This window comes from Urocampus carinirostris, chromosome 12 (genome assembly GCF_059441175.1).
Source record: "Urocampus carinirostris isolate Australia breed hairy pipefish chromosome 12, RoL_Ucar_1.0, whole genome shotgun sequence".
NCBI lineage: Eukaryota > Metazoa > Chordata > Actinopteri > Syngnathiformes > Syngnathidae > Urocampus > Urocampus carinirostris.
The window spans coordinates 18,192,517-18,205,534 of NC_142360.1; the positions used below are offsets into that span (position 1 = coordinate 18,192,517).

The 13,018-nt window shown below is 40.5% G+C and overlaps 1 protein-coding gene and 1 pseudogene across 3 annotated transcripts in view; one reads left to right on the forward strand and one right to left on the reverse strand.

Annotated features, from left to right (window-relative positions):
- raver2 (ribonucleoprotein, PTB-binding 2) overlaps nt 1–13,018 on the reverse strand; it is a 71,031-nt gene that overhangs the window by 8,104 nt on the left and 49,909 nt on the right. For all 3 annotated transcript variants that reach the window (XM_088350438.1, XM_088350437.1, XM_088350436.1), the window contains exons 7-13: nt 11,854–11,936; nt 11,685–11,783; nt 10,747–10,858; nt 7,718–8,064; nt 5,916–6,024; nt 5,613–5,794; nt 4,467–4,568 (exon numbers count right to left, since the gene is read on the reverse strand). In XM_088350438.1, coding sequence (XP_088206564.1) covers nt 4,467–4,568; nt 5,613–5,794; nt 5,916–6,024; nt 7,718–8,064; nt 10,747–10,858; nt 11,685–11,783; nt 11,854–11,936 — 1,034 coding nt within the window. The remainder of the gene's footprint in view (nt 1–4,466; nt 4,569–5,612; nt 5,795–5,915; nt 6,025–7,717; nt 8,065–10,746; nt 10,859–11,684; nt 11,784–11,853; nt 11,937–13,018) is intronic.
- On the forward strand, nt 4,844–4,989 carry LOC148355172 (5.8S ribosomal RNA; annotated as a pseudogene).

A 13,018-nucleotide genomic window follows, 5' to 3' on the forward strand; every position in this document is an offset into this window, starting at 1 on the left:
AATTCTGATCCCAGCAAAGAAAGATACAGTACATTTCCATGTACAAATACAGAAGAAAAATGCTTTAAAGGTTGTTTGGCGTTATTTATTTCTGTAATTGCTTGTTTTTTTTAACGGTAAGTGGGGACCAGACATGCCATGCAATAAGTGAAATCTACAAAACAGTGCCGCTGGCCCAACCCCCAGGAATTTTTGTTTCGTAAGCTTCTGTATATGCATGCACAAAGGTGTAATATACATATTAACTTCTCATCTCATTAGCCGTACCGCTTATCCTCATTAGGGTCGCGGGGGGGCTGGAGCCCATCCCAGCCATCTTCGGGCAGTGGGCAGGGGACACCCTGAACTGGTTGCCAGCCAATCGCAGGGCACACGGGGACAGACAACTCATTCGCTCATTCACACCTAGGGACAATTTGGACCGGCCAATTCACCTGAAATGCATGTTTTTGGAATGTGGGAGGAAACCGGAGTGCCCGGAGGAAACCCACGCAAGCACGGGGAGAACATACAAACTCCGCACAGAAAGTCTGGAGCTGGATTTGAACCCACGACAGGTTCCCATGACATGAACTGTGCCGCACAAGCGCTAACCACTGCGCCGCCGTGCTGCCCTACATATTAACTTATATACAGTAAATATAACACAGTAAATAAAATATAATACATAATTAGTGTCAGAACCAGAATAGGAGGAGGACCCAGATGCGTAACATTTTCACACAAGCTTTATTTTACGGGAATGGGGCAGTCTTGTGCGTGAACACAAACGCCCGTGATTCGCCGATTGCTGGCAGAAGAAGTAAGACAGAAGTCCGGCGTGGAAAAACAGGAAGCCAGAGGCCGACGAGAATAATACCAGATACACGAGCAGATATCAGACAGACGGGGTCCATACCGTACTGGATTGGACAGACAGGATCGATACCAGATACACGAGCAGATACCGGACTGACGGGGTCGATACCGGACTGGACGGGACAGACAGGATCGATACCAGATACACGAGCAGATAATGGACAGACGGGAACGATACCGGATACAGACTTGTAAAGATACTGGAGCCTGGAGTCAGATATCAGACAGGACAAGACAGACGGGATTGATACCGGATACTGGAGTCAGATAACAGACAGGACGAGACAGACAGAATCGATACCGGAAACTGCTTAAACAGAAGGGAAGCCAATAAGGCAACGAGCCGCAGCTGGCGCCAAAAGGGCGGGGCCAAGTGAGGACAATGGGCAACCGCGACAAATATAAGCTGAGCTCTGAAAACCTTAAATTGTAGCAAAATTGTAATACTTTGATGTTGTCAAATGACAAAAAGAACCAAGAGAGAGCGTGAAAAAATGTGAGAGAGAAAGAGTGCACAAAACCAAAAAAAAAGAAAGAAAAGGCACTTGCGTGTCAATTTTCATCCCGCAATGCAAGTACGAAGCAGTAAGTTGCAAGGGATCACATTTTACTAATGTGTTGGTGATTTATGAGATGATACAGTACGTTTCAGTCTAATATCAGCTGCGAAGGTGTGGGAAAAAAAATTATTATTCCTTTCCTTCAGTTTTAAATATTGATTTTTTTTTTTTTGATTCTTGAGTATTTTTTTTTCTTTGACACAGAGCAGCCAAACATTAAAAATGAGATTTCAAAATGGATACAGAGAATTTTCAGATTTACAGTTGTGTTTTGTAGTAGCATATAAAACTCAGGATCGACTAATATGGGTATATCAGGACTGGTACAGATGCCGATTGTTAGCATTTAAGAGAAGGCTGATAACCAATATTCATTTGCTTTAAAAGTTTGAAAAATGTGGTAATAAATGCTTAATAATGCATAAAGAAACTTAATATTTGTAATAAATTCAAAGAAAACTAAAAAAGCTCTTTGAAAGGTTTAGAATTTTAATACTACTGAAATGAATTATCCTTTAATTAAACCAAAAACTAAGTAAATACAACTAGTGTTAGCAGCAACTCATATAAAAACATCCATAACTCCCTGAAACTTTTTACAGTTAATAAAATGTAATTTAAACACAACTAACATGACTAATCTTTAACTGAAACCAAAAACCAACAGTCCCAGAAACAAAATATGTATACTTGTATAAAGGTAAATAAAAAATTAAATAGATCCCATTTTTTTTACAATGAATAAATAACAATGTCAATACAACAACATTACTTAAATCAACTCAAAACAAAAAGTGTATCGAAATTTCAACGGAGCCCACAAATTGAAAAATGCGAGCACTCCAGTTTTGAAGTCACATTGATGAAGTAATGCAATTGTAAGATATAATCACTCAGCCTTCCACTTCAGCATGCTTTTTATGCTCTCTCTTAATCACAAAAATACACACTTGATTGACAAACTAATGAACTGATGTTATGATCAGAGCTAATATATCAGTCTCCATCTGAACATGCTTCTCTAAACCAAGTTAAATATACTTTTAACGCTATTTCTTAAGAGCAAACGCGCTTTTCTTTTTTTCCCCATATCGGGCTGAGTAAGCAGAGTGGCTGCTCTACCGTTATTAGTTCTGCTTCAAGGACACTGCCCCCGGTTGCTTATCCAATCAGAAGGTGCAGGGTGGGTAGCGTCCGAGGAGAGAGAGAAAGAGAGAGAGAGAGCTAGACTCGGCTGTATCTGAGCCCAAAAAAAACCTGTTTTGAATATTTTCAATCGTACTCTTGAATAAATAAAAATTGCCGATAAAAATAACCGTCAAATTCCCAAATATCAGTCGACCTCTATACAAGAAGGCCATTTTCAAGTCAAAAGTGGTCCATAGACAATGATACTTATCACTTTAGAAGGAATCGCACATGAAATCTGTGACTGCACGTCTACAACAGATTGCATTAATGCACAATAAATAAGCCACAACCAATTAACATTGACAAAACATAAATGAGGATGCTTTGTTTTTCCCCCTACGATTTTTTTACTGTAAATTCCGGACTATAAGCCACTATTTTTTTCCCAAATGTTCAGCCCTGCGGCTTATTCAGTGGAGCGGCCAATATATGGATTTTTTTTAACAGCCACCAGCGGCGCTGGAGTATGAAAGGTAAGATTTAGACCAGGAGAAAATGTGCGCCAAGAAAGACTGCAACCTCTAAGTTTATGCATAAATCGTCCGTTAAGCAAAGTTACGTTCCGTTAATGAAGAAGACGCCCTTGATGGCAATAGTTATGAGGAGAAAGATGAGGACATCAACCGTGAATTTCCCAATTGCGGGATGCTTTTTTTTTGACAGGCACATGTAATGCATTGCGAGCGTGATCCTACTAGCGTGTTGGTACCTTTCAAAGGCATGGTTTGGGATGAAAGTTATATTATTATTATTAAAGCTTTGAAAACTCTCTCGGTGTACCGTCTTTCTTTGTAAATATGTGTAACCATGTATAATATGTATTTGCAACAGTATATTTTTGTAATGTATTTGTTGTAGAAATTTATTCTGTTATGTGTTCTACGGGCCTATCAGAAAGAAGCGGTGGAGCAAACGCGGGCTGATGGGAATTGGGGTAAAGCTGAGTTACCGGTAGATCTGTCTGTTGTCGCAGCGGACAATAGTGGATATATATTTTTCCCACCCTTAACTTTGGAAATAAACATTTTGTTCCCTTGGATTACTTTCAACGGGACCCGGACTTTACAAGTCTGTATCATACGTTAATTACGGGTATCATATTCCTTACATGATGCCGACTGTAGTTTTAGAGTTGAGCACTATTGACACTAAGAGCTTACTCTGTCCACTCCACACATCGGCCCGGTATTGCAGTACCTCCGGGAATGGTGCATTCGTACTGATCGCTGCCGGGACCTTGACCCAGCCTTTTGGCTGGGAGCAAGTGTCTCGGTCTCTTGGCTTTGTAGTGTATTATGACTTGACCGATAACGGATAATGGATAATTGATAAAAAATATAGAACAATAACCCTCTACAAAATCCCCCCTCAGATTGTGTCAATAGAAGGTTGGGGGGCTAGGATCTTGACACAGCCTCTTGGCTAAGAGCTAGTATCTCGGCCTTTTGACTTTGTAGTATTGTATGATTTTAGAATAATGGACAATAGGTAAGGAATATATAACAATTAATCTCTACAGAATTACATTTGTGGGGCTCATGCGCTGGTCTGGGTTAAATTTGTGATTGTGTCATAAGTTTGGATGCGGGCGCACGCAGCTTATACACAGGTGCGGCCTGTGTAAGAACAAAAGTGGAAAATCACTTAATAACTGGTGGGTGCGGCTTATAATCCGGTGCGCTCTATAGTCCAGAATTTACGGTAGTTTTTTATAGAAAATGTGTATTTTGTAATTTGCCCTAAGCTAATGTAGTTAACTACATAATATTTGTATACTTTAGCAGCACTGTTGACTAATGAATGAAAAATGAATCAACCGCTCATACCAGATCATTCGTATTACAGACCAAGTCTCACCTGTGCGTGCTCCTTAGTGTAATCAGTAGTTGTGTTGTCCTGTTGCACTGTTGAGTGGTAGCCTTGTGCTGTTTGGTAGTGTTGGTACCACTGCATGGCTTCCTATGGAATAAACACAGACATTAACACATACACGCCCATGCCCACACAGCTAATTAACTTAATGGGCTGGAACGCACTAGTTTGTTATGCGTTTTATAGATTTGATACTACATACTACCCAATATTTTACTTAGATTAGATTGATACCAAATTTTCCACTCATCACAATTGCATACATTTGCATATCATTGGTTGCATTGGGAATCAAACCCAGATCCAAGGTGGAGTGCATCGGATTTAATCCACCAGACCAGTACTGATGCACAGCTGTACGACTCTCTTAGCGGTGGATCACTCGGCTCATGCGTCGATGAAGAACGCAGCTAGCTGCGAGAACTAATGTGATTTGCAGCTGCGATTGACTGTCAACCAGTTCAGGGTGTCCCCTGCCCACTGCCCGGAGATGGCTGGGATGGGCTCCAGCCCCCCTGCGACCCTAATAAGGATAAGCGGTGCAGATAATGAGATGAGATTTTTTTTTTTTTTTTAAGGGTCGTCGCTACTTCGCAGATTTTCACTTTTTGCGGGTGGTTTTGCTCCCCATTAACCGGGTCTAAAGAATAATAATTAAAAAAATAAAAAATATACATATTTTTTTTTCCTATTAACCGGGCCTAAAAAAATAATAATTTAAGAAAAATCATACTAATTTTTTTTTTTTTTTGAAGGTGTGCCGCTGCTTCGCGGATTTTCACTTATCGCGGGTGGTTTTGGTCCCCATTAACCGCGATAACCGAGGTCTTACTGTAGTGGGTAGGATCCAGTGTTCTTGTCATTGCGATCTGGGTTTCATCTCAGTTGCTATCAATATTATGCAACTGTAAAGGATTCTGTGATCTTACCTTTGCTGTCCTGTTCGATCCAGGTTACCACCATTTTATGCAATTTTGGTCAGTGATAAAAAAGATTGACAGATCAATAATTGCACAAATGTAGTAACGCCTATTTTATCCACATATAAGATGCACAGGATTATAAGGCACACACATTTCTGGCCAATTTGGGGTTTTTTGGATCTGCCTTAACGTCTGGAAAATATGGTACCTGTGTGTACACCTGGCTGTAATGGCTGTATTCAGAATTTGTTTCAGTGTTGTATGAGGATGCGACAGGAACAGTTCCATTGTGAGAGAAGGAACTGCCACACTGTGAGGCGCTGTTGGTCACCGAGCCCCCGTACATGCTGGAGGCTGGCAGCCCTGTTTGGCCTTTACCTCCCAGTGATCCTGCAGAGAAGTGGGGTAGACAAAATGATATGGGACTAAAACGATGACTTATTAGAATCACAATTTACTTGAAAATATAATAAAAAATACAGCTGAGTCAAGTGAGCATTAGTGGAATTACCTTGCAGAACAACTCCCGGCATTACACTGGCTAAATTCAGGTATGGGTTTGAAGGCAGGCGGACATCTTTGGGGGGCTCACCCAGTAGAGAATTCTGACCGTTGTTTCCCTAAGGAGAATACATTTGAAATTTGAATTAAGGATCATTTAACCTTAACTGCTCCACGCATTGTGAGTCTGAGCGACTTTGTCGAGCATTAGGAGTCTTGCGAACCTGAGAGGATTGTGCTCTGTTAATTACTTTTTCCTTCATTAAAAAAAGACTTTCAAGGAGACGCCAGCCGTGGGATTCACTTCCCCAAAGAACTTGAGCAGTCTCTCATTAAAAATGTAAGCGAGCATAGGGGGCAGACAGAATGGCCTGTTAGTGCTACTATTGACCTTTGCACGTGACGTCATTCACCGGAAATATGAGCGGCATGACGGACGTCAAAAGCACCTGAGCGGACGGCAGTTGTATATAGTAGTTGAATAAGCAGTTGAGTTGAAACAAATATCAATAACCATGACAGAAGAATATATCCACGACTTTTTCCGATGGTGATTTCTTGCCGTGCAGTGGGCTGTGCAAACTGGCAAAAATCGAACCCCAATTTGGCATTTTATCGTATTCCTTTTTGATGAAGATGGAAGACTGTGATGGATATCTGGGACTGACAGCACTCAAAGTACTCCAGGATATGCAGCAAGCATTTTATTCGAGGTACATTTAATATATTTCTGAGCAGTTTTATATTAAGTAGGTACGAGTCACATCAAAGACAGTAGATGTTGCTTACAATAAGTTATCTAGTGCAACTGTAACTAAAAATATGTATGCTTTTTAGGCCGAAGGGCAGCACGGCGCCGCAGTGGTTAGCGCATGTGCGGCACAGTTCATGTCTTGGGAACCTCCTGCGTGGGTTCAAATCCAGCTCCAGACTTCCTGTGTGGAGTTTGTATGTTCTCCCCGTGCTTGCGTGGGTTTCCTCCGGGCACTCCGGTTTCCTCCCACATTCCATAAACATGCATTTCAGGTGAATTGGCCGGTCCAAATTGTCCCTAAGTGTGAATGAGCGAGTGAGTTGTCTGTCCCCGTGTGCCCTGCGATTGGCTGGCAACCAGTTCAGGGTGTCCCCTGCCCACTGCCCGATGATTGCTGGGATGGGCTCCAGCACCCCTGCGACCCTACTGAGGACAAGCGGTGTAGCTAATGAGATGAGATGCTTTTTAGGCCGAGTAGCAAACTTAACTAACGAGTTACATGTTAGGTTCACCAGTACGGAACACACATTGGAGGGTGGAGAGTAAATCTAATACGTTCATTGTTAACTTATGGCGTAAGGCTACCCACATTGAAGTTGTTTGGGTATACTCCATTTTCTTTAGAGTGGTACATATTGTGTGGACTGAAGTCAGACAGACTAGACAATTATGTTAGTTTTGTGAATATGTGAGGAGAAAGACTGTATGGGTCGATAGCTAGCCTTGCTAATACTATCCTCAGTTTCTCTTAATACCGCTCTTTGTGCTTTTTGACAAAGATGAGCCACCTCATTTGATAGCTGCACAATATTTGTTTGACTGGTCATTGCTTTTTGTTGTTGTTGTCTACTGTTACTGGCCTTACCCACGGGGAGTACAGTTTACTTCAGTATCGTGCTGTCAGTCATGGCATCGGCACCCTTCTTGCGTGGTCATGGTCACGTGTTTACAAAGGGTCTTTATGGGCCAACAGACAAATGTGCTAAAACTCTACTGGGAAATATTTATAAAGCAAGGGTTCAGTGAAATGCATCATGACTGTTGATGACAGTTCTCACCATGTTGTTCATTGAAGAACCATCTGAGCTGTTGTGATGGCCTGTAGATGTATAAACGCCCCGAGGCGGTTTAGGTAAAGCTGCACCTAGTCCCGAGTTACTTATTACTGACGAGCAGTTGTGCCTCTGCATCACACTCCCTGCAGGGACAGCCAGCCGATTAGCACAGCTGGAGAAGGAAGAGGAAGCAGTGGACGAAGAGGAGGCAGCAGGTGCAGCGCACACGGACTGGTTGCCGTTTTGTTCTGCAGCACCAGCTCTGGGCTGAAAGTAAGGCACCACACCCGCTGCCGACACCACTACTGTGCCATTGTGGCCCCACGCTGGCAAAGGCTTGTGACAGAATTCTGTTGGTGAAAAGAGGAAGGAAAACAACAGTAGGCAGGAGAAATACCTGAGTTGAGATTTATTCTGTGAACAGATCTAAAGAGAGAAGCTCACAAATAATAAATACCTTTCTAATATCAGAATACCATAACAATCACTTACACTGAGTACAATGGGACATATCACACTTTTCCAACTTCTTTCTTCCTATACCATATTTTCCGCATTACAAGATGCCAGTTTATAATGTGCACCTCTAAAAAAATAAGCTTTTGTCATATTTCTTTCATACATAAGAAGCACCGGACGATAAAGCTCATGAAATGGAAACTAAAGTTAGAGCAACCCTGATTATTTGTGTATAACACTTGGGCTCGTTACACACTTATGGCATAAGCAAAGATCAATCCGATTATTTGTAAGTAATGCAAATTAGAACATTGTTTGCAACAGTAATCGACAGGGAATCGTAGCGTTGACACCTTACCACTAGACCACCAAGGCGTTAGATCTTATCTCATTATCAAACTATTTTTACTTGCGGTGCCAGAAACACTAATTTGCATAGTGCATTCTGATAGGTAAAACAGTGTCTCCTCTTCACTTGTGCGTCAATTTCCTCTTGGTTTAATATGTAAACGTACGTAAAAAAGCATATAGCAGTGTCTGAAACTCATGACAAAAAGTTACCGGACACCAGGGCAGAGAATTCTAAAAAGTTGCCTGCCCCATTTTTCACAACATGAAACACAATAAGACAACTAAAGAAAAAAACAATTTTGCAAAGTATTAAGGATTGATAATCAGAATATATAACAGAACAACACTTTAAAATTAAGTTTATTATAAAACTACTTATAACATTCATTGCATGGATATGACATCGCTGTTTTCCATCTGCCATCAGTATGTACCTGTATTTACTCATCTTCATTCATGCAATGTTTGCGTTGCGTCGTCTGCTACAAGCATGTGAACTCCTCTTTTCACAATGCTTTTAATGTTTTGTAGCATCATGAATTTTGTTAGCTTCTTTTGAATCTTTCTTCTGGGGCTGAAGTTTTGGCTTGATTCCTAACCACTTCTCCATTTTTCTTGTGTTCTTGTGCGTCTACTTTGTAAAATGATACACAAATGCACAACCTGATAAATCCGGGAAAGTCCGGAAGCACTAAGTAATTCAATGCAGGCTTCTGATTGGTATGCAAATTGCCAAACAAACCAAAATTCCGAAATTTCCAAATCGGACAAAGATTTCGAAATCGGAATAAAGCTAACGTTTGATTTGAAAAGAAAAAAAAAAAAAAAAAAAAAACAAAAAAAAAAACCTTTCTTTTTTTTTCCTTTTCTTTTTTTCTTTTAAAAAGTTGTCGGCCACCCGAGCGGAGACGTTTTGTAAGTTGTACGCCCGACGTAAAAGATGAACGCCCCGGGCGTCCGGCCAGACGTTATTTCAGACACTGCATATAGTGTTTGTTGAAAAAACCTTCTGGTTTTTGTCTTTTGTAACGTTAATGACGACAGAAGAAGTGAAGAGACTGTTTCCAGGCTTTCCGGCGCCGAAAGCGAAAATAGTATAAGCTCTAATGCTTTTTCATACCACTGGTGGTCAAGTGGTAGAGTGTCTGGGTCATAAATGCCACAAACCGGTTCTAAATCCCCTTACATGCAATGTATTGGAATCTGGTCCAGCAACCTAAATATGTTGCCCACAATATATTGAGATTTGGGCTAGCGATGATTGTTGATTTTTTATTGCTCAAGTACGCTATACTGTAAATCCATTTCTAGTAATACACATCTATAAATGATGTATGCATTTCCAATCCTATCCACCCTACTTAAGGTGCACCAGATTATAAGGCTCACTTTCAAACAAAAACCTAGCACTAATATAAATGTGCTGTTGTTTTGGTGCCACTCTTATTCCCATTGTTCCACTTTGTGTTCCCATAAAAGTTATATTTTTCATGAAGCATTTATGTGTATTACGCTCATGGACAACATTCAAATAGATTCTGTATTTGCAATTTCCATTATTATGCCTGCGATTGGCTGGCAACCAGTTCAGGGTGTCCCCTGCCCACTGCCCGGAGATGGCTGGGATGGGCTCCAGCCCCCCCGCGACCCTAATGAGGATAAGCGGTACGGCTGATGAGATGAGATGAGACTTTCAAATTTCTGGCCAAAATGGGGTTTTTAGGTGCGCCTTTTGGTCTTAAAAATACGGTATTTAAGTATATTTAGGTCAACATGACTAATGTATTTACAACAGTAAATGCTCTGATTACTAATCACAAAATTAATGTTGCAGACAATGTAAAAATGTATAACAAAAAGTTACAAAAATCATAATTTACCTTTTCAGTGGTATATAACGTAAAGGATATCCAAACAATGCTCATAATAGGAAAACAATGTGTCTGATAAATATTTTTATTGTACTGGATTACTTAGAAGACATTCTATTTAAATCAATGACTTCAAATTGAAAGTTGTTTCACGGCCCGGAAGCAAAACAGTATATACCTTAATAGGCTAAACATTGCTGACTCACATGGTATTAAATAAATCATAAATTACGAAAAGCAATTAATGTAAGCAGTAAAACACAAAAAAATGTGTTTTTCCTTTAGCAAACCTGTTTTCATTACTGATTTGTAATTACACTTCCAAGTTTACATTATAGGCAGTCGACTGACCTGAGGGGGAGTCTCCCAGGAGTCCTTTCCCAACTGCTATGAGGCGTGGAGCCTGGAGCGGTAATGTTTTCTGCATCAGAACCCTGGATGGATCCCCCAGCAGGCTGGAGACCTAAGGACGTGGAAGGAAAAAGCTACAAGCTTATAATAATAAATTAAATAAGTGTATAGTCAATTGTATCGTGATTGGGCAACGTGCATGTACAACTTGACAAAACCGTCTGCCAGTTATTCCATCCAGGATGCAGGTGTAGGAAGGCATCCCTCCAAAGTCTCAAAAAATGTTAGGAGCCCTGGCTTCATTTTAAGAGACAAGTGGAATGCTGTGGCAGCAATCACCAACAAAATCTTTTTTTAATTTTAAGTTACTTGGTTTCATGTTCCTGCACTCAGAGTCCTGAGTCTATGGAGGTTCCCTCACTCGCTCTCTCTCTTTCTTATCTCCCTTCTTTCTCTCTTCACCTTACCTTGTTTTGCCAGATTCAATTTTCCTGCTCAAATGTGCGATCGTCCTTTCATGACTCTGTCTTGTCACTATTTAAAGTCTCTGTCCCCTTTACTTTGTGCTAGTTTGTTATTTCTTGCAATGGCGCAAGCAATTTTTACTCAGCTTTTTGTTATTCCAGTGTACTGAACCCTTGCCTGCCCTTCTGGGTCTCAATACCGCCCGACAATTTCTTGGATTGTTGCATCCACTGCTTGGGATTACTGGAACAACGATCCCTCGCCTGCCTCTTGGATCACAATCTTTGCCTCGCCACCTGACGTCCTGTGTACCGAACCCAGCCCGAAGTAAAAGTCAAACGCTTTCGATACCAATCTGTCTTTCTGCATTTTGTTTCTGCACCAACCCAAGTGGGGTTTCAACACTTAGTCGCCTCAATGCTTTTCGTGTTAAAATAGGAAAAATGGAACCGCTTAAAATGTAGGGGTCTTACGCTGTTGATGCACTTGTCTTTCATGTGTAACAGTTGCCTCTGAGCCATCTGCATCTGCAAGAGGTTCTGAAGAACGAGTCCACTGCCAAACATAGCACTCTGCCAGGTGAGAGAATACTCCTTATTTTCAACAAGGTCTTCAGACTACAAATGTTAATGTTATCTGAACCTGATGAGCTTTCCCTAGTGTAAGAAGAGCTGCGGTGAGTGGCGGCCTGAAGAACGGCAGGTTCATGTGTCGGCCATACTTCCCTGTAAAAATATAATAAATAAATAAACAAACTAAGAAACGTGAGTGACACTTTTCACACTCATCCCTGCCACAGACAACGCCCCTACTTGTTTTGAAGCCTAAATTCCAGTCACATCTGATTTTAAGACAAAAGCAAATTTTAAATAGTGGAGTGTGACTTTTACATTGTGTAAGTCTGCAACATGCAACCTCCACTTAAAAATAAGCAATGATTTCCGCCGCAATAGGTAGCCAAAGTTTAACATTTAATCAAAGCCCTAATTTTAGGCCTACTGTCTGCTCCTCTTCAAAGAGAGCTCCTCCACCCCCAGCTTCTCTTTTTCCGGCTCTCATTTGTCCTGCTAATGTCACACAATTTCCTGTTAATACCTGATTAACTATTAATCAAATAACAAACTCGCTACAAGGGAGCAGACTCTTCAGGGAGTCTTTGATTATATTCCAAACTACTTGAAGAAATAGAACTGCTTAAAGTATGAGCTCAGAAGAATATTCATGTTGTGAGCTCAATTGTCATTTTACATTGACAAGGGAATTTCTTTCTGCAATGCTGCCATGCATAACACAAACAAACCCTTGAGAGACTTCACAAGTTTAATGAGTGCATTAAAATAATTGCTTGACAAAGAATCTCACGACACTGCACAACAAATGTGATTCTCAGAAGGATTTGAAGTGTCTTTCACTGAAACTGTACCGTATTTATTCAAATATAACACGCAAAATCTTTACCTTAAAGAAATAACTCAAAGATTTTGTGCATGTTATAAAGAAAGGCTTGGGTGACACGTATAGATGAAAAATTAGTCATGTTAGTTGTGTTGAAATTATAATGTATTTACTGTAAAAGGTTTCAAAGAACTATTCAAGTTTTATTTGAATTTATTATCCCTGATTCACATGGGAAATATTTTGAATGTATGTACTTTATTTTGGTAAAATACAGTTTTAAGAAAAAACAATTGACATTTGTTTGGTAAATAAAATAAAGCAGAACTATGTGGTGCTATGCAAAATCTCATATCTGACTGAATAAAGAAATCATACATTCTAAGTGGAGCAGCACTGCGGAGCAGTGGTT